Source organism: Dromiciops gliroides, chromosome 2, assembly GCF_019393635.1.
Source record: "Dromiciops gliroides isolate mDroGli1 chromosome 2, mDroGli1.pri, whole genome shotgun sequence".
Taxonomy (NCBI): Eukaryota; Metazoa; Chordata; class Mammalia; order Microbiotheria; family Microbiotheriidae; genus Dromiciops; species Dromiciops gliroides.
Genome location: NC_057862.1, coordinates 389,480,820 through 389,506,268, shown reverse-complemented (window position 1 = coordinate 389,506,268; position 25,449 = coordinate 389,480,820). Strand labels below are relative to the sequence as shown.

The 25,449-nt window shown below is 46.1% G+C and overlaps 1 protein-coding gene across 2 annotated transcripts in view; it reads left to right on the top strand.

Annotated features, from left to right (window-relative positions):
- Positions 1–25,449, top strand: part of ASS1 (argininosuccinate synthase 1) — an 86,121-nt gene that overhangs the window by 28,425 nt on the left and 32,247 nt on the right. For both annotated transcript variants that reach the window (XM_043983580.1, XM_043983581.1), the window contains exons 5-9: positions 1,426–1,482; positions 5,222–5,296; positions 13,906–13,976; positions 14,400–14,430; positions 21,973–22,063. In XM_043983580.1, the coding sequence (XP_043839515.1) occupies positions 1,426–1,482; positions 5,222–5,296; positions 13,906–13,976; positions 14,400–14,430; positions 21,973–22,063 (325 nt within the window). The remainder of the gene's footprint in view (positions 1–1,425; positions 1,483–5,221; positions 5,297–13,905; positions 13,977–14,399; positions 14,431–21,972; positions 22,064–25,449) is intronic.

The following is a 25,449-nucleotide window of genomic DNA, read 5'->3' as shown; positions in this document are numbered from 1 at the left end:
GCTCAGCAGCCAAAGGACCGTGGGATGGCAGAAAAAGTTCCTGATCAGTATTGAGGGGGGCCTGGGGTCTAGTCTCCATGCTTGTCATTAATTCTTTTTTTTTTTTTTTGGTGGGGCAGTTGGGGTTAAGTGACTTGCCCAGGGTCACACAGCTAGTGTCAAGTGTCTGAAGTCAGATTTGAACTCAGGTCCTCCTGAATCCAGGGCTGGTGCTTTATCCACTGCACCACCTAGCTGCCCCCTTGTCATTAATTCTTCATATGACCTTGGACACATCACTCTCATCTCTGTGCCCCAGATTCATCATTTATAGAATGAGGAAGTTGGATAAGGTAATCCCTATGGGCCCTTCTGGTTCTGACATTCATACGGTCATGGGATTTAGAATAGGGACCTTAGAGATGATCTAGTCCAACCTTCTCATTTTACAGATGAGGAAACTGAGGCTGAGAGAGGTTAAGAGACTTGTACAGGGAGCAGGTAGGTGGCACAGTGGATAGAGCACCCGCCCTGGAGTCAGGAAGACCTGAGTTCAAATCTGGCCTCAGACACTTAACACTTACTAGCTGTGTGACCCTGTGCAAGTCACTTAACCCCACCCAATTGCCTCACCAAAAAAAAAAAAAAAAAAGAGAGAGAGACTTGTACAGGGTCACCCAGTGAATTGAGGACAGTCAGGACTCAAACATGGGTCTTCTGCTTCTGTCTAATAGTCTTTCTCTTAGCACGGCTGCTCCCTACCACCCTGTGTCTGTTCAAATTGTTTGAAACACCAGGAACATGGATTCATGGTATCACAGAATATTAGAACAGGAAGAGACACCAAGGGACCATCTGACCCACGACCCCCACCCCCATTTTGTAGGTAAACAAACTTAAGAGAAAATAAATAACGTGATCCGAGTTCCCTTCCAGGCCTAATGTTCTGTGTTCCAAGGTCCCTTCCAGCTCTGACATTCTGTATTCTTTGTGTTAGGACCTAGCACTAAGTGCCCAGTTCTAGCATTCTGCTTCTAAGGTTCCTCCCAGCTCTGCTTTTCCACAAATTTAAAAGATGTCCATATACTGCATCAGTAAGCAGAACTAGCAAAGGACCGGGGTTTACTGATTCCTGACTTCTTTTGTACTTTCTTCTGGTCATGAACATCTCTGGGCCTGAAGAGATGGGCAGGACATGGTTGTAACCCAAGGGAGAATCCCAGGCTCACAGGATCAAGTCCTTTTGTGCTAACTAAGGCTCAGACTCCAGGAGGGTGCTATGTCTTAGATCTCAGCTGGGATCCCTAAGACACGAAGCCCTAAACCCTAAAGGGAAAGGTGGGATTGAATTGGATTAAGATAATATTCTCCTCTCACCCACCCCATCATGTCTTGTTCAGAGGTCCTTTGGCTCCCTCCTGATTGTTGCTTTTCTTTGTGTTTCAGGGGAATGATCAGATCCGGTTTGAGCTCACCTGCTACTCCTTGGCCCCTCAGATTAAAGTGAGTCATCTGGAAGCTGAGGCCCTTTGGGATGTTGGTTGTATCAGTCAAGGATCATGAAAGGCAGAGCATGTGGACCTTGGGAGATCTCACTAGCAGTAGATGCCTTAATTGACATATATTAATGTGTGTAGGAAGCCTTGTAAACCTTAAGTCTATATAAATGTTTGCCCTGGCTGTTATCATTGTAGGTATAGAGTGCCAGTGATTTAGTGGCTACAGAGCTGCCAGCCTCAGAATCAGGAAGACTTAGGTTCACACCCCATCTCTGACACATACTGTTCATATGACCTTGGGCAAGTCACTTAACTTCTCAGTGTTCCCCCTAAGTCCTCAAACACTCTAAGTTGCAAAGCAGTTGCTGCTCAGCATTGGTGGGGAAGGCATTTCCTCACTGGGAATTTCCAGAACCAAAATAATAAATTAAAATGGGCATAGATTCTCCGGCATTTGGCCTGCTTCCCTGGCAGGAGCCCATCTTCCATTATCTTCCAGGCAAGTGAGTCTGGACTCCCACTGGGGTGGATGATGGTTGAGATGCCAGTCCTCTGTTCTCTTTTAAAACTCCTTGCCTTATGTCATCTGTCCTCATGACATGGTGGAGATGAGATGAAGGCTGTATAGATTTTTCTCCTCTGATCCCTTTCCCTTGGGGGTACCTCCAACCTTCACAGGACTGAGAAGTAGGTACTGACACCATCTTCCCCTGCTAATACCAACAGCCAACCAAGGAAGAGATGACTGAGCAATCATAAATATCTCATAGCATCAGTGCTCCTAGACTTTCTAGAAGTCGAGGTGACCAAGCAGAGAGGCAGGGGGAGTATATTTCTCAGTTTTCTCCAGGAATAAAAAATGAGCTGGGCAACTTCTCACTCTCCCCAACTTTTCTTTCAAAGGTCTTAGGTCCATGATAAATCTACCCCATCCCCTAGCCCCACATAAAATACTCACCCAAGGCCAACTCCTGGCTTCAATTTCCCTATCTGCATCATGTAGATAATAATAGCGCCACCTCCCATGGCTGTTGTGAGAATCAGTGAGATAATATTCATAAAGTATTTTGCAAACCTTAAAGTATTATATAAATGCTAGCTATTATTACCTATTATTATTAGCACAGGACCTCTGGGGTAGGTAGTTGTATAATGGATGGAGGGATCTTTTCTACCTCAAACTTACTTCTTGGCGCTGTTGGTGTTTAATCTTTTCTTTTTGAGGGGCAATGGGGGTTAAGTGACTTGCCCAGGGTCACACAGCTAGTAAGTGTCAAGTGTCTGAGGCCGGATTTGAACTCAGGTACTCCTGAATCCAGGGCTGGTGCTTTATCCACTATGCCACCTAGCTGCCCCCTTGTTTAATATTTTTATCAGTGACTTGGAAGAAAACATAGATGGAATATTTGGGTTTACAAATGTTTACAGATGGCACTAGTCTGGGAGGGATAGCTAACACTTTGAGTGATGGAGTCCATATCCAAAAGGATCTCAGTTCCCTAGAAGGATGGGCTGAATCAAATAAGATGAAATCTAACAGGGGTGTAAATGTATATTTCTATACTTGCGTTCCACAATTAACTTCAAAAATCAAGCCTGGGTTGGGACAGCTAGGTGGCACAGTGGATAAAACACCGGCCCTGGATTCAGGAGAACCTGAGTTCAAATCCAGCCTCAGACACTTGACACTTACTAGCTGTGTGACCCTGGGCAAGTCACAACCCTCATTGCCCCGCAAAAACAGAAAACAAACAAACAAACAAAAAAATCAAGCCTGGGGTGTGGGGGGGTATAACTATGTAGTATTTCATGTGAAAAATCAGGGGCAATGGATGCTAATTCAAAATTAGTCTGTAGCACAACATAGAAGCCAGAGGAGTGGAGGAGATTCCAGGCTATTCTATGAGAAGTCAATCCAGAATTAGGGAAAGGAGAGCCCTGCTGGCCTCTTCCCCCACCCCCAGGACCTATGCAGAGCATACATTCTAAGAACGTTTACTAGCTTGAGAAGGTCCAAAGGAGGGTGGCCAGGATGGTAAGGAGGTCAGAGATCATGATGTAGGGATTGATTAAAGGAACCGTGGGGCGGGGGGTGTTGGGTCTGGAGAAGAGAAGGTTGAAGGGAAATATGATGGGCTTCTTTCTAGTATTAGAAAAGACGTTATGTGGAAAAGTTATGCTCAGCTCCAGAACAAAGGACAGAATGGAATTGTCAAGAGGCAGGTTGTGGTTATTTGTAAGGACTGACTTCCAAACACTTAGTGCTATTCAAAAGTGGACTTGAGGGGCAGTTAGGTGGTGCAGTGGATAAAAGCACCAGCCCTGGATTCAGGAGTACCTGAGTTCAAATCTGGCCTCAGATACTTGACACTTACTAGCTCCGTGACCTTGGGCAAGTCACTTAACCCCCATTGCCCTGACCAAAAAAAAAAGTGGACTTGGGTTTCCATACCCCATGAGACAATGAGGTTTCCATCTCTGGAGGTTTTCTTGCAGATGCTGAATAACCATTTATCGGAGATGATCTAGGAAGGACTCTTGTTTAGGCACAGCTTAGATTGAAAGGCCCCAGATTCTGATTATTCCAAACCTACAGTGATTCTGGCACAGGTAGAGATGTGAGCTCCGGGAGAAGGCAAAGTACCCATCTCCACTCAGATCGACTATTTTGCCACTTGAATTGAATAGAAAGATGGCATGACCTAGTGGATCCAGGGCCTTGAACTTGGAATCAGGAAGTTGCTGTAGTTGTTCAGTCATGCCTGACTCTTTGTGACCCCATTTGGGGTTTTATCGGTAAAGATGCTGGAGGGGTTTGCCATTTCCTTCTCCTGCTCATTTTACAGATTAGGAAACTGAGGCAAGCAGGGTTAAGCAACTTGCTCAGGGTCACACAGCTAGGATGTGTCTGAGGTCAGATTTGAACTCAGGAAGATGAGTCTTCCTGATTCCAGTCCCGGCATTCTGTCCACTGTGAAGTCAGGAAGGCCTGGATCCAAATCCTACCCACCTGGGTGACCTTTAGGCACGTCACCTTTCCGGGACTCAGTTTCCTCCTTTGTTAAATGAGGGAATTGGACTCGATGGTTTCTAAGGTCCTTTGCAGTTCTAAATCCATGATTCTGTGATGAACCCTTTAGCCACCAGTCCCTCTGAAGAAAGGCCTGGATGGCTTGGGGTAGTCAGCTTAGCTCTTCCCATCACCCACGTAGACTCGAAACTATCACCCTTGATACCCGATCATAAGCTGGTTGGCATTCATTAATCATTGACTGACCAGCAAGACTGTTAAGAGGCAAGAATCTCATATAATCTAGAATTAAATATCCCCCAGAAAGAAGTTCTCTCAGGGTTTGTGGAGTGTGTTGAAAGAGGATCACAAGCCAACTTGCCTGATATTTAGAGCATTTGCCCTTCAGGAGGCTTATGAGTGAATAGAGCCCTCCTTGGAACACAGGAAACTCTCAGGGCAAAGGCAGTGCTAGTCTAGCTGCTTTTTAACCCCAGTCCCCCCCCTATGCAAACATAGCTGCCAGGAGCAGTGCTCCCCACTCCCACCCTTCCTGTGGAACCTGCCGGCCTCTTTGGGAGGGCAGAGCCTGCAACTGCTGGTCTAAGCCCTTGGTGAGATCCTTTGCCCACCATCTAGGGCTTCAGGGCGGCACTGGCAGACACTAGCAGGCCTCCTGATCTAGCTCCAGTTTTCTTCCATCACTGGGAGCTGATTCCCATCTTTCTTCTAGGTCATCGCTCCCTGGAGGATGCCTGAATTCTACAACAGGTTCAAAGGACGCAACGACCTGATGGAATATGCCAAGGTATGGTGCTTGGGCTCTTGGCCTTGGCCTTGACCTTCCTTCTGCTCTCTGTCCCTGGTGCTCCCCTAACAGCTTTCTCTAAATGGCCATCTCCAGGTGGCTTCCCCATCTGAATAAGAGGAAGAATGGGAGGGGGAGATGTTGCTTTGGATCCTGCTAAGAGCCATCATTCCCCTTCGAGGGCCTCAGAGTCCACAGCCTCTTGATTCCCATGAGTTGGGGGATCAGACTCACCCCCCACCCCCACCCCCTGTCATGTGGCAGCTCTCCCACTGGGCCAGCTCCACAGATGTACTCTGAACGGGTTCTGGCCCTTTGTCTATTTCCCAAGTCTCAGCAGGCCTCGTTGCCGAAAGCCAAAAGGGTGCTCTTCCTAATCTTTCTCTTGTTCCTGGGGGAATGACGGCTCAGCACTGTGTGTGCCGTCTCAGCAGTGTCGTTGGGGGTGGGAGGCGGGAGGTGGAGGGGGCGCTTTGGGATGGGGGGGGGGAGACTGCTTTCTGCAAAGGGCCGTAATTACCTAGAATTTAATTGTCAGCCGCTTTTTCCAAGGGAACAGGTAGTGGCTCAAAGGGGCGACGTCAGACAAAGGCAAAAAACACTGTGCCTTTGTCGTCCTTCCCTTTTGAAGTACAAGTTGCAATAAAACATATTAGAAGTTTTGCATCAGGATCCTTAGCCGCTCTCCAGGGTACCTTTCTTTTTAGCGACTTGATGGCAGTGCTTGACAAACAGCTTCAATCAATCAGAGAGGAAAAAAAAGCTACACAGTGCATAGACCAGAAAATTGCTTCAGTTTTTAAATAGCAGTCAGCAACCCAGGCTGTGAAATATTCCTGCAGCCAAGGTGCTGAGTCGGAGGGGATGCTCTGCATGGAGTTGCTGCCACCGCCCTGCCGGCAGCATCCCATTAAGACCTGGAGAGCCGTGTGCGAAGGATCGTCTCCACCATCTGTTGTTTTATCATTAAGAGGGGAGTTTACAAGAGCAATCCCATATGTTGCCAAACAAACTGTCAAATAGCAGAGTTATTAAGAGAGCCCAGGTTTTGTGTGTGTGTGTGTGTGTGTGTGTGTGTGTGTGTGTGTGTGTGTGTGTGTGTGTTTCCCCCTGTCTTCTCAGGGATACAGAAAAGGAAACACGTGCCTTTCTTTAAGAAAAACAGACTGGACACCCCCAGGTCCCATGTAAAGGGAGGGAGGGCTTGGGTCTGTCCAAGTTTTTTTTTCCTTTAAGCCCCAAACAAAAGGCATTTCTGATTCTCTCAATGGAGACCAATCTAAGGAGAGTTGCCTTCCCTCCTCCGGTCTGGAGAGGAAAGAGGATTCTCTGCAGCAAGGTGTTTACCTTAGTATTTTTCCTAAATGTCATTTTAAAATGAGGAAATGGAGGCATTCATCAAGAGAACCACAATCTCCCTCACCAAATAAAGAAGCAGAGAGTAATGACTGAGCCCAAAGGGAAATCATAGGGAGTGATTCAGCATTTCCGGGAGGGTTGGAAACTAGCATCCAAGAAGCCACCAGTGAAATTGACCAGCATAGACTCATTGTCCAGACCCAGTGCTCAGCATGCAATAGACATCAGCAAGGAAGAAAATCAATGGGGCTTTTAAAATTCTCATCTTTCAGGGCTCATAAATAACCAAAGTCCAAAGGTGATATTTGAGACTTGTAAAACAAAACAAAACAGAACATTTGCTTCCTCTATCCAAAAATCCATCATCTACTTCCCAGGGGGAAAAACACATATATTTATACATGTATAAGTATATATCTTTGCTAGTGTCTCTAAAACTAAAAAGCAAAACAAAATGACTCAAAAAAATTTAAGGTAGTTAGAGAACAATCACAATTCTAATTCTATTGCCCTATTGCCCAGGTTTGATTTGGGCCAGGGGGGAGCAGCGGAGTTATAGAACCATGGATTAGATGGGGAGCAATTTTGGTCTTAGTGTTTATTCTGTTCTCTCCCCTGGAACCTGCCACAATGAGTTCTTTCCTCCTTCCTCCTTATTAAATTGAAACATTTTGTGTTTCAATGTGAGTGCAGAAATTTTGCACTAACCTTTTGTGTCCAGTACTGGAGACCTCTGGTCTGGGAAGAAGTAGGAGGGAGAGATTTGGAGAAGCTTTGAAGAACAGCATCTCAGTTTCTGCAGCACTTAAAAAAATTATTGCTCACGTTTGTTGTTGCATCTCCTGAATTTGCCAAAATGTTTAACTACTCCCCTCTCCCCTTCTCAGAAAGCTATCCTTTATAACAAAGAATAAAAAAGAGAAAGCCGGAGCAGCTAGGTGGTACAGTGGATAGAGCACTGGCCCTGGATTCAGGAGGACTTGAGTTCAAATCTGCCCTCAGACACTTGACACTTACTAGCTGTGTGACTGTGGGCAAGTCACTTAACCCTCATTGCCCCGCAAAAAAAAAAAAAAAGTATGGGGGAAATATTAAAGGGGGCAGCTGGGTGGTGCAGTGGATAAATCACCAGCCCTAGATTCGGGAAGACCTGAGTTCAGATCCAGTCTCAGACACTTGACACTTACTAGCTGTGTGACCCTGGGCAAATCGCTTAACCCTCATTGCTCTGAAAAAAAAAAAAAGAGAGAAAGCTAACACATTAGCAGTACTAACCAATACATCAGCTAGGTCTGACGACATCTTAGGCAATGTTTTATACCCATAGGCCCCCACCTCTGCAAAGAAGTTAAGGAATGTTCTTCAGTGCTTTTAAAATAACCTGCCCAGGATAAGTAGCTATATGCCAGATAGGGATGGTGGTAGAAAAATACTCTGCTGCCTGTCCTTCTCTCAGGGCAGATGCACTGCCAAGTAGTATTTGCCAGCTGATTTACTCTTTATTTACCCTTGTTTACTTGTATGGCTTACATCAGCCAATCAGCTAGTATTTATTGAATACCTACTATGTGTCAGGGGTTGTCCAAAAACAAAAATAATTCTTGACTTCAAAGAGCTATTGTCTATGTGGGGAGAACACGTGTAAGTTCATACAAGGTAGATAGAAGGTAATTTGGGGAGTATAGTACTGGAATCTGTGGGGATCAAGAAAGGCTTTGTGTAAAAGGAGACCCTTGAAACTGAACTTTGAAGGAAAATGAGGGTTCTAAAAGGTGAAGGAGGAGGCAGCTAGGTGGCGCACCAGCCCTGGATTCAGGAGGACCTGAGTTCAAATCCGACCTCAGACACTTGACACTTACTAGCTGTGTGATTCTGGGCAAGTCACTTAATCCTCATTGCCCTGCCAAAAAAAAAAAAAAAAAAAAGGTGAAGAGGAGGAGTGAGTGCATTCCAGGCAGGAGATAAGGTCAGTTCAAAGATACAGAGATGGGAGATAAAGTATCATGTGGGAGGAAGAGTATAACCCAATAATAATATGTATTAAGGGAAGAAATATTCACGTCAAAAAATATTTAAAAGTCAACTTTATTTCTGCTTTTCTGTATGTTCTTTTTAAATTGAATTCTCTGATCTTTTTAAAATCTAAAAACAAGACAGGGTTTTGTTTCATTTTTATAAAAAATAACTTTAAAAATTTTCTCCAGTTCCATAAGTACAAATTTCCTTAGGTTTGGGAAGTAAAAAGTGAATGATGACAACTTGTCATGCCTGTCTATGCCCAGCATGGTGTCCTACCGAATGGGATAGGACTTGGGAGACCTGAGTTTTGAGTACTAGCTCTACCGGTAACTAAGTGTAAACTCTTAGGCAAGTCACTTACCTTCTCTGAACCTCAGTTTCCCTAAATATTGACATTTCATAGGTTTATTGTAATGTTGTATCTATAGTATCCTCCATTATAGTCCTCATTCATTATGAGTGTGGAGGTGACCCTGGGCTCTTGAAGGCTATTTCTTCAGCAGGTCCTTCCAAGGTTCTGACTACAGGGATGGTTCATTTTATGGTGATGACAAAAAACTGTCCCATCTAGGTTTGGAAAGGTTCATCACCACATTGGCTAAAAAGTGATGAATATTTTTAGCCTTAGAAATTCATTAAGATGATTTCCTAAGGCATGGAAGTTTTAAGGTCTTTGTGTATAAAGTTGGTACCCACATCAGATTCTTGAAGTAAATGATTCTGGGTAATTCTGGGTACAGTACTATTACATGTCCAAAGTGTGACTATGTAATTAGATATACAAAGGAGTATCGCTTCCCATTCTTCAAAATAATTCCCATAGGATCATAGATTTATAGCTTCTAAGAAAACTCAAAAATCATCTAGCCTAATCCCCTCATTTTACGGATGAAGAAATGTGACTCAAGGAGGTTGCCCAGGTCACATAGCTAGTATTCAAACCCAGCCCCTCCAACACTCTGTTCCAAGGATGCTGCCATCTCTCAGAACAGTCTCTTAGGGTCTTGCCTCCAGGGTCTGTAGCCTGTTCTTCTGAATATACACAGTGATGGGAAATCGCTGCCCTTTTAAGGTTGAACTTGATTTTGGGAAACAATCGAAAGCAATTTGGAGCCAAGTGTGGGTAAATGAGCTGAGTGATCGAGGCTGGGTCATATTGTTTGGACTACATGAACAATGAGAGCCCTTCGCGATTCTGGTTAGCACATCCAATTCTCCAAAGCACATCCTTGTACAGTCCCGGCATGAACAAATGTTCCACCTCCCCAGGGAACTGCCTGGATGATAAGGCTTATTTGGATTTCTAACCTCTGGTTGATCTCTCCAACAATCAGTCTTATCTCTTGCCTCATATCCAGTATGAGTCATGATATAGCGAAGACCACTCAAGAATGTGGTGTAAAAATGTGTAGGTAGAAGGTTTTACGCATATGCCCTCCTAAAGGTTAATCGGCTTAGCCTGGTGCTTGGAACTTAGTAGGCACTTAATAAGTGCTTATTGACTGACCAGTGCATATGTAACTCCAGAGTGGGATCAGCTTTTGTGCTCAGGGAAAACGCTTAGCCTTTCCGATCCACTTTTTCTTCATCTGTCAAATGGGCCACTATAGGATTTGTTGCAAATGGTTGTTGCGAAACTCCAATGAGATATTATAATGTAAAGCACTTTGTAAATTTTGAAGTACATCAATCATCATTCTTATTCCATTTTAGCATATGTTTTGCATATAAATAGGTTCACATCCAATCCTTGCGAAGGACTATGTGCCATCTGGGTGATTTGGGAGGGCAGTGTGTAGAGAGAGAAAAGTTTGGGAAGCAGTGAATGAGGCTGCTCCTGGTGGGGGAGGGGAGAGAAGGGGAGTGGAGCAAGCAGAGAGCAGAGAGCATTACCTCCGGGCTCACCCTGTGCTCATGATTACAGCCCATTCAGGATAAACAAAAGGGAGCATTAATTGGCTAACCAGCTCTTGAAAGCTAATGGAGCGAGCAAGCAAGCATGGTGTGGCTACCAGAGTGTGAACAGGGTCCTCTCTGTGGAGCCCCAGCAGAAGCTTCCTGACCCAGGGGCTCAGAGACAGAGATAGAGACAGAGAGAATGTGGAAGGAAGAGAAAGAGAGAAGCAGAGAGAGAAGACAGAAAGAACAGAAGGGGACAGATAGAAGAGGAGAGGTGGAGAAGGAAAAAGGGAGGGAGAGAGATCAAGGAGAAATGGAGGAGAGGGAGGGAGAGGGAAAGAGGATATGTCTATACCTGTGCAGACATGTTTGAGGATCAGTTAAAGTGTGGATATGGCTTTTATGGAGACCTTGGAGGGGGGGAAGTTGAGATATCATTTCAAAAATTGAAGTCAGGCCCAAAGGAGAAGTCAGCAGGTCTGTAGAATGATTTGGGGGAGGAGGGGTGAAGGGGATGAAGCTGTTGCTTCAGGAGCATTCTAAATGGGGATGGGCTTAGGGCTGTCTTGGACAGTAGCTTTGCCTGGTAGAAAAAAAGACTGATTCAGAATCAAGAAGCCTGCATTCCAGTCCTTGTTCTGCCACTAAATCTCTGTGTGACCTTGGGCAACTCATTTCCCTTCTCTGGGCCTCAGTTTCCCCATGGAGGAGTCAGAGTAAATGAAATCTAAGGTCCTTAATATTCCATGATTCCTTCTCTAACGTTCTGTGAAGAAAAGATGCTGCCACAGCCATCCCCTTTGGCTCTGGTTCTTTTGTCCACCCCACCCCCCAATTTCATCCTACATTCCCTAGCTTCACAACTCTCAGACTTGGTGCTTGTGGTTTTTTCTACATTTTATTTCCCTATCTGCAAAATGAGGATAATTGTACATGTGACCTTACGTACATAGAGTTGTTTTGAAGAATATCTTTGGTAAACCAATACAACACAGTAGGAAGAATACTGATTTGGAATTGGGAAACCTGGGTTCAAATCCCTCCTATGATGCTTACTAACTGTGTGGCTTTGGGCAAGTCACTAAGGTTCCTGGGCCTGAGAGGATTGAACTAGGAGGCCCCTGAGGTCTTTTCCATTTCTAGATAGATGGTATGATCCTCTGAAAGTGCTATTAGTTGGAATGATTAATAATAATCATCACAGCCTGACCTCCTCCAAATGGCTTCATGTTCAAACCAGAGTCTTTTCCTAGCCAGGTCCTCCTGGAGGTATTGCCTGAGTCCTAGGCCACTGGGGCCGCCAAGGGGAGTTTGGGAAGGCGTTGGATCATGTTTCCCTGACTACTTTGGGACTTGCCCAGTACTCAAGATGTGTCTTTTCCCCATTCACTGGGGGCCCCTGAATCCATCCTGTCATGTTGTCATGTCACAACTTGAAGGGTGACTAAATAACTAAGTCCAAGCATGACCTTAGAATGGGAGTCAGAATGCTTAGAAGGAACCCTAGAAATCATCTCATCTAATGTCATTTTTTTGTTGTTTGTTTGTTTTTTTAGTGAGGCAATTGGGGTTAAGTGACTTGCCCAGGGTCACACAGCTAGTAAGTGTTAAGTGTCTGAGGCCGGATTTGAACTCAGGTACTCCTGACTCCAGGGCTGGTGCTCTATCCACTGCGCCACCTAGCTGCCCCTCATCTAATGTCATTTTACAGAGGATGAGACTGAAGCTCAGAGATAAGAATTCTTGGAGGAGTGATAGGTGTCTGCATGTAGCTGAAGACCTTTCCCAGAGGAGAATTAGTCTTGTTCTGCTGGGTCTCTGAGGACAATGAATGACCCCAGGAACAATGAATTACTGGAAGGCTCCAAGCAGAGGCTAGATGATGATGGTGATGCCTTGTGAGGGGGTGGGGGAATCTGTCAAAGGGGTTGCTACTACTTGGGTAGAGTTTGAACAAGGGGGACCTCTGAGGGTCCTTCCTACTCAGATTCTGGCTGTTTGGGTGTGCACCTTTCTGAGTTTCTAGCCTTATTGGATTGCATTGCATTGCCCAGGGCTACAGCAAATCCACATCACAGGTTTCCTGATTCTTAATGAAATGCTCTCTGTACTGCTCAGGTCTGTATTTATTGATTCGGGGAGAAAAAGGACAAAGAAAAAGGACCAGCGTTGGCTATGTATGACTAGGGAGGCAATGGAAATGACTAGTTAAGTTCAACAATCTAATTCAACAAGCGTTTATTAATCTTCCCTGATGTGCAAGGTAGAAGGAGTCTCCACACTAGGAATCCCCTATACCAGTGAAATCAGATGTCTAGACCAGTGCCCATGTCCTAGGCACTGGGGATAAAAACCGTAGAGGGAAAACAATGGCCCTCTCCACCCACCCCGCCAGAAACTTCCATTGTACTGAAATGTTGGTGAAGAGCAGATGTCATCACTGATTCCAGAAATATTAGGGGAGGGGAAGTAAATGTCTAAGAGCAGAAAAACTAACCCAAGAGATGATTGATGTTTTCTTAATGATCTTGTTTTGGACTTCTGACTCTCAGTTTGAGTAGTTCAGGGAAGATCTTTGAAACCTCCCATTTCTAAACCCTTCATAGTGTCTCCTTTCTCTAGTCAGTCCCTTTCAGCAGCTAGATGGCACAGTGGATGGAGTGCTGGGCCTGGAATCTGGAAGACCCAAGTTCAAAGACTGCCTCTGACAATTACAATGCTTACCTCCCAGGGTAGTATAAAGCACTTCCTAAACCTTAAGGAATTATCTCAATACCAGTTCTTATTCTTCACCCGCATCCCCTGTGTTTCTTTTCTTTTAATGGCCTTTCACTCACTTGGAGCTAGAAGGGACCTTAGATACCATCAAGTCCAAGTTCAAATTTTACACTTTGGAAAACCGAAGTCTGAGATTGAGAAAAAGACTTGAGTTGGCTCGGCCAGTAGTAGCAGATCCAGCATCTTCTGACCAAGGTCTCCTGATTGCACATCTGCTCTTTCCACTAGCCATGCAGTCTCTCATCCAATGTGGGAAACCCTTTTGCAGCATCTCCAATGTACAATCTTGGTGAGAACACACTTCTAGTGACATACCAAGAAGGAGAGCCAGAAGAGACTGTAGGCCCCATCAGAAGTGTTTATTGTCCTTCCATAGAGCAAATGTAGGCTAGTCTTCTGATGTTAGAGCCTTATACTGTTGGGCCAGGGGTGCCTGTTGACTAAGATATGTGAAAGCAGTTAAGAAAGGCTACCTGGGGCCTTGTCATATTGTTCCAACTCCCACACTGGTTTAAACAAGCAGTCACATTTGGGTCTTGTGTTTCTTCCCACAGCAACATGGAATCCCAGTTCCGGTCACCCCTAAGAACCCATGGAGCATGGATGAGAACCTTATGCACATCAGGTAGGGGGAAGACCCTTGTGGAGAAAGATGCTTTGGAAATCTAGCCTTCGGGTCCCATAGACAATGGCTACCCCCTTTCCTCCATGGGATGCATGGTTGGTCTGGTTGGAAGGAGACCGGGCAAAGGCATCCCCAGAGCAGGGTATTCACTGAATATAACCATCTCCCAACTTAGGTAGAACCCCCAGATTCTACATCTTGCCTTCCCTAGGGATACCTGCTAGCTCCTTTCATGGCGCCAGGACCAACTGGAGTCCAGACTGTGGCAGACTTAAATGTTGTCCCAAGCCAAATTGTCACCAAGAAATGGGAGCTTTGCCCAGGGGAAGAGGAGCAGATTGGGTCTCTTCTGATTTCTTAGGGGAAACGCTCCCTCCCTTGTGACTTTCTTCTCTCTGGTTTTGTCTCCTCCTTCTCCTGCAGCTACGAGGCTGGAATTCTGGAGAACCCCAAGGTAATTTATCATTTCCTTTGCGCTGTCCGTCTTCAGGGGCCGCTCTCCAAGCCAATGCTGTGATGTATTTGTAGCCTAATTTGAAATTTCACAGGGGGCCGGGTGTGGGGCTGGGGCCAGGCCCTGCCTGTGTTCCTCGCCCCTCCCCACCTCCCCCTCTCTGGGATGGGTTTGAAGGTCTCCTTCTCTCTCTCTCTTTTTTTCTAATTGCTGCCGGGATGAATAGGGGAAGGAATTATTTCAGGGCAACACAGAAGGAGAAAATGTCATCGTGAGACAATAAAGAGGCAATTAGACAGATGAGACACTTGTGGGGAGCGGGGGAGTCCTGGGCCCACCAGCTTTCAGGGCAGGTCTGGAGTGATTGTATGAGGGGCCAGCAGGGGAGGTGTTGGGGGGTAGCGCCTTGGGCTCATTTATCTGAGTCTTCTTCCAACACCAAGCGGATGGCCCACTGCCCTCTCTTCCGAGCTCTCAGCCTGGGATCTCTCTGCTCACTCAGCCCTGTTTGAAGCTGGGGATTTCTTTCCCCGGGGTGTTTCTCTTTTTGTCTGCCCTCTCCCCACCCCCCTTATTCTCCCTGCCCCAATGTTGGGGGCGGGTGTGTGCAGGAGTTAGGGTGGGAAGGAGATAGATTTATCATGGGAATAGAAGCTTCCTTTGTCCCCAGGCCCTCCTTTGGCACCTTCTGGCTAAGGGTGTCTGTGTTCCCCTGCTCTGCATGACACCTCAGGCTTTTTGGGGAGAGGGGTTGTTGAAAGAAGCATCTGGGGACAGATGCCGTGAAGGCCACCAGGACTGAAAGTCTAAAAAGACCCAGCCCTCTGGGAGTCTGCACTGGCCAGGTTTCCAGACTTTGAAGGTGGTTTGTGGGTTTTTATTGTTCAGTCATTTCAGTCGTGTCCAACACTTCGTGACCCTATTTGGGGTTTTCTTGGAAAAGAAACTGGAATTGTTTTCCATTTCCTTCTCCAGTTCATTTTACAGATGAGGAAACTGAGGCCAACAGGGTTAAGTGACTTGGCCAGGGTCACACAGCTGGGAAGTGTCTGAGGCCAAATTTGAACTCAAGAAAGATGAGTCTTCCTGACTCCAGGCCTAGCACTCTAACCACTGTACCACTCAGCTGGTCTGTGGTGGTGCTTCCCAAAGAGCTATGGGGAGCTTGACCCTAGGCTGGTATGGGCATAAACTAGACCAAGTTCGGTTGGCCCTCAGGGTAAAGAACAGTTCTTTCCAAGCAGCATCTGGCCTGCTTGATGGAATCTGCCCCACGCCTTATCCTAAGAATTGGGGTGACCTGCAAGTCATGGCAAGAGGGGAAGAGAAAGGAAAGGAATAAGTATATGGCCCCTGTTATGTGCCAAGAACTGTGCTAAGTACTTTTACATTCATTCTCACTGTCCTAAGAGGTAGGTGCTATTATTATCCCCATTCTACAGTGAAGAAAACTGAGGAAAACAGGTTAAATGACTTGCCCAGGGTCACACTGCTAGCAAGTGTCTGAGGCCAGATTTGAACTGAGGGCTTCCTGACTCCAGGCCCAGTGTTCTATCCACTGTAGCACCAGCCATTCCCAAGAGCACTTGGAAGAGGGCGGGAGGGCTGGAAAATAAATATGGGGCTTCTCCAGAGGGAGGGAACAGGACCAGGCTTTCCCACTCATGTGGTACACTCCTCCAACTGGCCTCAGTATATTCTAGACAATGGGTGGATGCTAAGATAAAGCCTGTGTGGTCTAGTCTGTGGATATGGGTGTACCCCTCACCTTGCATAGAGACATTCCCTTGTGAGTCCTTTCCGTGTGGGCAGTTCCTCCTGAGCCACCCCTTGTTGATGGCCTGACCTCCTTCCCCACCCCCATTCCCATCCCTACTTCCCACTCTGGATTCGAGGTGTGTCACTCATTAGCACTGAGCCCACGCTCCCTGGAGCCTAATCAGGCCGCATGGTGCTGCTGCCTGCTGGCCTGAGTATTTCCAGTTCATGCTCTGTTGGCCCCACGACACTTAGGCAGGCCACCGCTAATTATTTAGTCAGTCAAGGGGAAGGCAGGGAGGCCAGAGGGGTGTGGGCCTGCTGAAGGGTGAATGGAAGAAGAGAGGAAAGGGGGAGAAAAGACAAAATGCATCACAGAATGCTTGTAATTTGGTAATAATCCATGGAGGCAGGCCCAGATAGACCCCTGTAAGGGAAGAGGAATTTGTCCCTCAGAAAAAAAAATGGGGGGATACATTTGCAGATAAATTCTGAGCCCTTTCTCCTCTCATCCCAGCCTTACCTTTGGCTCAGCCTACGGGAAAAGAGAAGGGTTTGGAGAGAGAGAGAAAAGACTTCAGACCTGATCTAATCCAATCTTTTCCTGTTATTAGATGAGAAAACTGAGACCTAGGGTAGTAAAGAGACTTACCTAAGGTCACACAGGTAGTAACAGTTGGGGTTTGAATCTAGGTCCTCTCCCTCCCAAATTCCACCATTGTCTCTCTCATCCTCAGTTTCCCCATTTGTAAAATAGGGGAATTGTCCCCTTTCTTTCAGTTCTAACATTCTTTAATTCTCTCTTGGAGGGAAGGATGGTAGGCCTCTGAAAGATAATTTGCATTTCCCCTTAGGAGGAAATAGACTGTAAATCCAATCTGAGGAATCCTGGGGAAAACAGTAACCCTTACCTCATCCCTAGGACCATTTCTTGCTGAAAAGTATCAGGAAGATTCTTCCTGGGGAGGGCAATAGAAGGGATTAGGTGTGAATCAGGACAAGGCACATCTGTGACTTTGCTTATGACCCCCCCCCAAATGTGTGAGTTCTGTTGCTTATGCCTGGGTGGCAGCACCCTTACTCAGGGTAACAAGTGGGGTCAATATGGAAGTGCCAGGGGCCAGGCTGAGAGGTTACCCAGATTTCTAGAGTGGGGCTGAAGTCTCGGAGACCACAATGCTAGCAAAGCCAGGTTCCCTGGCTGTCTTGGAGGAAAGCGGGCCCTCCATAGGCCCTCTCCTGGCTTCTGACAGCATTCTCCCTTTGTGGTGGCCTGGAGAAAGGCCTTGGTGGGGGCCCCACAGCCCAGGGCCTCTTCTCTTTGGGGGAGCCCAGCATCCCTTGCTAAGCTGGCCACCAGAGTGGGGCTTATGGAAAAGGAGCTTAGGGGTAACTGCACTCTCTTCCCCCCACCCCCCAAAAGCCCTGAGATCTGCCAAAGGGAGGATTTGAAGGCAGATGGTTGAGCCATTTTCTGCCTCTGTGAGGGCTGATTGAAGAGCAATGAGGCATCTAATGCGGAGAAAGATAGAAATTTACTTGCCTTAACTTCATATGGCACACACTGAAAGAGTTCATTCAGTCCCCGGGCACAACAATATCTGATGGATGAATAAACCATTTGCAACATCGATCATAGCCCTACATCATGGTTTACTTCACGGGCCATTTGCTTCCAATTTCTTCTTCTCTCGGCCTGTTTCGTGCTTTCTTTCTCTCTCTCTCCTCTCTCTTTTTTTCCACACTTTCTTCCCTTCAAAGCCCCCCCCCCCAAAAAAAAGATGACATTGCAGGACTTGCCCCCCTACTGGGATAGATAAATAGATAGCATTGATACCCTGCAACAAACTATTTGTCATTTGAACTGGGCTTTTAGAAAGGAGAGTAAAAGCGACCGAAACACACATACACACACACACACACACACACACACACACACACACACACACACAGCTATGGCAGAACTCAAAGCAAATGGCATTTTATTCCTATTTAGTTATTTTATTTAATAGGGGCTTTCAGACTCAGGTTAGGAAATTGGAAGCTGCCTGATGCTGACTTCCAATGTTTAGTAAAGAGTTTGTAATCCTTGGTATCCTCCCTCTCTCTTATCCGAAGCCCTGAGCCCCTCTCCTCTCTCCTTTTGCATGCAAAGTTTTTCATTATCTCAAACATTTTCTCTGCCGAGTTAATAAGTATGATCGGGGAGGCCAGGGCATGCAAAATTGAAATCCATGGGTCACACAGTTTATGTGTGCATAGGAGCGAGTGTTTGGGGATGTGCTGGTTAAAGGGAGGGAGGAGGATGCACAGAAGGCTGTGGTGGATCGGGCTAAAATTGTGTTGCTGTGGCTCAAAGGGTCCTTATCTTGGAGGTGAGAAGGGAGAACTGAAGGTTGCTTTTAACCTGTTCTTGTTTCCTGAGAGGAAGGAGCGTCAGCAGAGGGAATGACCTGGGCAGCACCCCTTTCTCCGTGTGACTAAGAAAAGGTCATCAGAATCCTTGTCTGCTCCCTTGCTCCCACTGATAGTTTACAGGTGGCCTCATAAGAAACCAGCTTACTGATTGGTCCTTGCCTGTGCTGGGATTAGGGACAGGCAAGGTGGGTAGTCACCTAGGATACAAATGCAGAGGAAGCACAATGAAGGATGCTTCTTAACATGGCTTTTTGCACATGAACATATAAGTGTGATGGGGCTAAGTAGCACCATTCTCCTTGACCCATGAAGAATTATTTTGTGGTACCAGGTTGTATGAGTCATATAGGAAAGGCTTAATGCTTCTGGTGGATTCAAAGGGGCTACAATTTTCAGACTATGCCCAGGGCACAGGCATCTGTCTTATCTTGGCCCAGTTGTGATGGGAGGAACTCTGGGTATGGAATCCTGTCTTAGTTCTTTACTTTTAGACATGTAATTTAGCCTCTCTGGTCATCAGTTTTTTGGTCTGAAAAACAGAGCTTGGGCAACATGATCTCTAAGGTCCTCGATTACCCTAAATGTGACAATTTTTATGGTGTAGCTTCTTTCTCTTTCTCATGGCATCTCTGCCCCCCATCACATCACCACCAAACTTTTCCCTGCTACATGAGTGAGGGCTGTGTGGCTGTCTGCTGCTGGGGAAACCAGTGAGGGGTGGGGAAGAAGAAATGTTGCAAAATCCAAGTCTGTTTTCTTGGCTTCTCTCCTTTGTAGATGCTTTGGGATGTGCCCTTTAGGAAAACAGAAATGGAGAAAGAGGCAAGGTTGTATGATCATAGATTTAGAGTTGGAAAGGAGGTCAACTAGCCCAACCCCCTCATTTTACATATTTGGAAACTGAGGTTAAAAGTCGAAGAGACTTGTTGAAGATCAGATGGGCAATAAATAATAAGGGCCAGGATTTGTCCTCTGACTTCAAATCTAACTCTCTTTCTCCTATACCATGCTGTAGCATTAGAACTCAGGGAAAGAGAAAGGGTGTATATGGGGTGGAGAGCTCTCCATTAGTGGTCACTGGCATCATGCTATTTCCTTGCTCAGCTCTGTTTGTAGAGTTCGATGCCCTGAGGAGCACTGGGGTCAGGTTCTTATGGAGAATTCAAGGACCCAAACATTAGCAGCTAACAGAAAACACTGTCCAGGCACCATTTGGTGATGGCCTCCAAATCACAGTCTTGTGATGCTTATGGAAAGAGCAGTCCATGGAGAATTGTGTGATAGAATGGACAGGGCACTGGACGGCAAGTCTGGAGGCCCAGATTCAAGTTTAGTTTTTCTACTAAAATTAGTGATTTTAGGCATTTCACTCATTTTTTTTTGGTCTGCCTGAATTTCCTTATCTGTAATTGGGAGATAATAGTCTATGCCTTGATAACATCAACTCTATTGCAAGCACTTTGAAAAAAAAATTAAGGATGGGAATATGCCTTGAAGGTGTCCGAATAGGGATTATTCTTAGTGGTACTGTGGTGGGGAAAGGGTGTTGCTTCATAGAGATTCATAGGCTGTCAGAACTAGAAGAGACTTTGTGGATCCCAGAAAGAATGTTGGATTTGGAGTCAAAGAAACCAGGTTGAAACCTTGACCCTGCCATTTGTGAGACTGTAGGCAAGTCACATGACTTTTCTGGGTCTCTATTTCTTCCCATGTAAAATTAGGGCATTGGACTAAATGATCTCTCCCCCCTTCCCCCCCCCCACTCTAAATCTATGATTCTATGATCTGATCTCTCATTTTCCACATAAGAAACTGAAGCCAGGAGATGGGAACTAGCTTGGCCAAGGACTCACAGCAAATTAGTAAAGACAGCTGAGCTGAGATGGGAGCCCTGGGATCTTGACTCCTGCTCCAAGGCTTTTTCCTTCCATTGTACTAGAAGGAGGACGACCTGGATTTTTCACTGACTCTAGTCAGTTCAAATCCTCCTGTGTAGCCATGGGCCTTTTCTGAGCCTCCATCTCTTCATCCATCCCTTCATTTTTTAAAAATAAAGGGTTAAGGGGGCAGTTAGGTGGAGCAGTGGATAGAGCACCAGCCCTGGAGTCAGGAGGACCTGAGTTCAAATCCAGCCTCAGACACTTGACACTTACTAGCTGTGTGACCCTGGGCAAGTCACTTAACCCTCATTGCCTCACCAAAAAACAAAAAATAAAGGGTTAAGGTAAGGCCCTTCCCAGCTTTAAATCTGTGGTTCTACTCTAAGTGACAAAATATTAACCAAAGCTAATGTACAAGATTTGAACCTGCAAGAAATAGGCAAAGAGCCTTTGTCAGGGCAGGTTGTCAGGGCGAGTTCTCAAGGCGTGAGGATGGAAAACATTGAAAAATCAGTCTCCCCATTCCCTCTGTGCTCCACACCTTCTATGGCCCCAGGTTGCCGAGTGCCCCCAGTCTAAAAGATTTTGCCCCTGGCCTCCAAGTCTGGCAGTCACTGGAGCTGGGGCATCCTGATGCGTGAGCTAATTGAAAGAGTGTGCTTGTATCGGGCTGTCAGTGCTGTGGCAGACCGGGCTTAGGGGAGACAAGAGGCCCCTTTTCTACAAGTCCGGAAAAAATATACATAAGGTTGATGTGTTTTCAAATGGGTTTTTCTTTTGTTCCTCCCTTTTCCCCCTGTGAGTATTAACCTCAGGGACACTGCGGAAGAGTACAGCTTGTTGGAGCACCTGCTGGGGTCACACTTAGTCATTAGCTTTTCGGTCAGTGCAGAATAAACCCCAATTCTAGGCAGAAGTGGAGGGGGGAGGGAAGGGAGAGAGAGAGAGAGAGAGAGAGAGAGAGAGAGAGAGAGAGAGAGAGAGAGAGAGAGAGAGAAAGAGAGAGAGAGAGTGAGAGAGAGCGAGCACACACACAGATGTCTGTTCCTCTCTCCTGGAAAGTATGTGCATGCCTCACTCCTTCAAAGTCATACTTTTTTTTCCTGCCTGACTTGTTCTTCCACAGTTATTCCATCTCCAGCTGTGGGGGCGTCAAAGAAGAAGATGAGATCAAGTTGAGGGGAAAAATTGTCTGATTTCTTTAGCCCATTGTTCCCAGGCCCCTAGAAAGTGGTGATGAGCTGTGTGGCAACGGTGTGGGCCCACAGGGCCTGTTGGGCAGTGCCAACCAAAGCAGACTTGGGGGAAAGAATGGAGCTGCCTACTTCCTGCCTGTGCTCTGCCTTGAGGGCCTCACTGCCCTAGAGGCAAACCTTTGGGCCAAAAGAGGGAAGGGAGGGAAGGGGAGCCGGGTTCATTCTGAGTCTGGGCAGTCGCAGGTAGCTCTGGGACCTCGGTCCATGCTATGTTTCTCTTCCATCCTTAGAACCAAGCACCTCCTGGCCTCTACACAAAGACCCAAGACCCTACAAAGGCTCCCAACAGCCCAGATGTCTTAGAGATTCAGTTCAAGAAAGGTAAGTCTCCAAGTTTGACTCTACAAAGCCGTCAGGGAGATTATATATTCAAATGGTCACCTCCCCCTTTGCCATTCCTGAGGAAAGTATTGTCTCCTCTCTCTCCTGGCTCTCTGAAAGTCACAGTTCAGGTGAGGTTTTTCACAGATAAATGCTTTTCCCCATGTCTGCTTTAATGTATTATTTGAAGCCATATATGTTATAAAGGAGGGAAGAAATTTCCTCAGCTACTTCCCCAGAGCCCAAACCAAACTGAACTCTTCACTGCTAGGCCTCTAACCGGTCTTCACTAATTAGTAGGACATAGCTTTAAAGGGCCAGTCCTCTCTTCCCATTTTTAATCAATCAATGAATGCTTCTTCATCCCTGACATGCAAGCTGAATCCCAGCAACACAAATGACTTCAGAGCTACCATAGGTGGGCATCATCACAAAATAATTGCTGTTTGAGCTCCCATTTGTGCTAGGTGTTGCAGAGAAATAGAAAAAAATGTAAAAAAGATAAGTATGATACAACATAGTGTGTGATAAGGGCCCAAAGTATAATATGGAGAGTAAGAACTACAGGAGTTTGGAGGAGAGAGGCATTGTTGAGTTAGGAAAAGTGGTACTTGGACTTCTTGTTGAAGGTAAGTGGGACTTAATTTAATAGAGAGGAGAGAAAAAGCATCCAGGGAACTTTTGTGAGCAAAGGCTTAGGGGTGAGAATTTTAGTGACTTATCTGAGGGCACATAAATAGTCCAGTTTGGCTAGAATGTAGGTCTTCCTTCACTGAGAGAGAAGGTCAGAGGGTAGGTTGGGGCCAAATTGTAAATGGCTTTGAGTGCTAAGCCCTAACCTATTCCTTCACTAATGGAAAGTAGAAAATCCTTGAAAGTTTTTGAGGATGGGAGAGACAACTTAAAGACCTGGAATCAAATCTTGTCTTTGACACTTACTAGTTGTGTGACCATAGACAGATTACTTAATCTCAGTTTCCTCATCTGTAAAAATTAAGAGGTTGGGGGGCAGCTAGATGGCGCAGTGAATAGAGCACCGGCCCTGGATTCAGGAGTACCTGAGTTCAAATCCAGCCTCAGACACTTAACACTTACTAGCTGTGTGACCCTGGGCAAGTCACTTAACCCCCATTGCCCCTCAAAAAAAAAAAAAAAAGAAGAAGAGGTTGGACTAGCTGGTCTTTAAGGTCCCTTCTGTCTCTGGGTCTATGATCCTGTGCTTAGGACTATGTTTTGGATTGGAGGAGAAAAAATCTGGAGCTGGGAAGACTAGTGATTCAATAATCCAGCAGAGAGGTGATGAAGGCAGATCTTGCTCTGGTCTTCAGTCCACTGGGATCCCAAGGTCCTTTTCTGGTGAGGGTGAGGAGGGATAGGGTAGCATACACAGTGAAAATAGTGCTAATAATATGTAAAGTGATTTGCAGACCCTAAAGCATTTTAGAAACGTTAGCTAGTATGATTATTTCGAGTCAAAGGAGGATGTGGGTTCAAATCCTGGTTCTGCTACTTAACTACCTGTGGTGGACAATGGACTCAGTTTCCTCATCTGTGAAATGAAAGGATTGGACTAGATAAACTCTAGTGCACTTTCCAGCTCTCAGCCTATGACCTTATAATTCTATGAGGAGAAGTGTGGAGCAATCCCCCTTTGGGATAATAGTCCCTTTCCCATGTTAGCTTCTCCTCCTTTACATCTTCTCCCCAAGCCAGTGATTGTTTGCTCAGACTTTGGCCTGAAGTGTCCCTTCAGAGGTAGTGGGGATTTGGGCATCTTAGCCCATCCTCACCCCCTTCACCTGCTTTCAACCCTTTAATCATAGGTGATTCCAGGGCTAAGGACACTTGGCCATTGTTAACACCCTCACTAATCGCTTAAACCCTGACCAGTCTGGAGCCAGGATTCAGTTTTCTCCAGTCCTAAATATGATAGTGGTTCTGTTCTCTGGTCCTGGGACAAGTGGAACGTCAGCAGGAAGAGATGGGCCTTGACTTCTCTCCTTCAGGTTTCTAAAAACAGGGCTTACCCCTGTTCCTTGACCCCAGGATGGATGTTCTAGGTCTCATAATCAATCAGTTGCTTTGGGGCCTGATTCTCACCCAGATCATAGATTCCCAGATTTAGAGCTTAAAGGGATGTTGGAAGTCATCTATTCCAACACCTTCACTTTATAGATGAGCAAAATGCAGCCCAGAGAAGGAAATGACCTGTTCAATGGCCCACAAAGCTGGAGAATTGGGATTTGAGCCCCTCTGCCTCCAAGTCTACCACTTCTTTCTCTCCCCAAGCTTCATTTCTCTTTGTCTCTGCTGTTTTTCTCTTTTACTGAGATGCCCAGTATAGGGTACTAGACCCATTGACCAAATCCTTAGCTGAAAATGGACCTTTATGGTACAGGTAAGCATCTACATGACTTGACATGCCAGAGAGACCCAAATCACAGCATGTTTACCGAGAAGTTGGGCAACCTAAAAGGCCAAAAGAAAAAAAGGGCCAGGCCTAAGACAGGATAGGGTTCAGTTACAAGTATGATAATTTGGCCAATGTGTCTTAGAGTGGAAAGAAGGGGTAGGGGTGGAGGAGAGAGACAGAGATAGAAACAGAGACAGAGACAGAGAGAAAGACAGAGAGAGAAGAGACTCAATCCATTTTAATGACTTTGGAAGCGTCTGAAAAAAATAGAGGGGAAAAAAACTCCTCCCTCTGCTATTCCCCATTCATCCCCTAGTTAATTTATTTGAAGTTTTAATCTAATTATTAACTATTTTAAAGGATAAGCTGCTTTCTCCAACAGTAGCCCCAACAATGTCTCTTCCCCGCCCGGGTGGACCCCATCCAATGCCCTGGCTAAGGATGATAATAGAAAAGGAGAGGCAGAGAAAGGGGATGGAGGGAGGCAGGGGGGCGGTGAGGAGGGCTTAAGGTTCATTATTGGCCAGACTTACATTTAATAGCAATTTACAACCGAGTTATAAAACCCCTGGCAATGGGGGTTAAGAATGGCGATGCTGACAGACCCTTCAGTGTCGCCACGCTAGCAGGCGCCTCGGTAATAAAGACTCCAAAGAAGGCCATTGAGCCCTGATTGGCAACTGATAGCTCGCTACATGGTAATGAGACGCGCAGATGGAAGGGAGATTAGGCTCCAACTTTGAACGGCTTTTCTTTGTCACAGCTACAGCTCTCTTGTTAGCCTCCTAATACATTTATTGCTCACTTCACACTGCTCGAGAAAATGCCCCTTTTCTATTCAAAGTCAACCCCTAACCCACCCCCCCCCCCCCTTCGCTGCCCCTTTCCACACTCCCCCAGCCCTCTGCTGCTACCACCCCCACTGCCTGTCTTCCCTCCCTCCCTCCCTCCTAGCTCCCCTGACTTTTTAGAG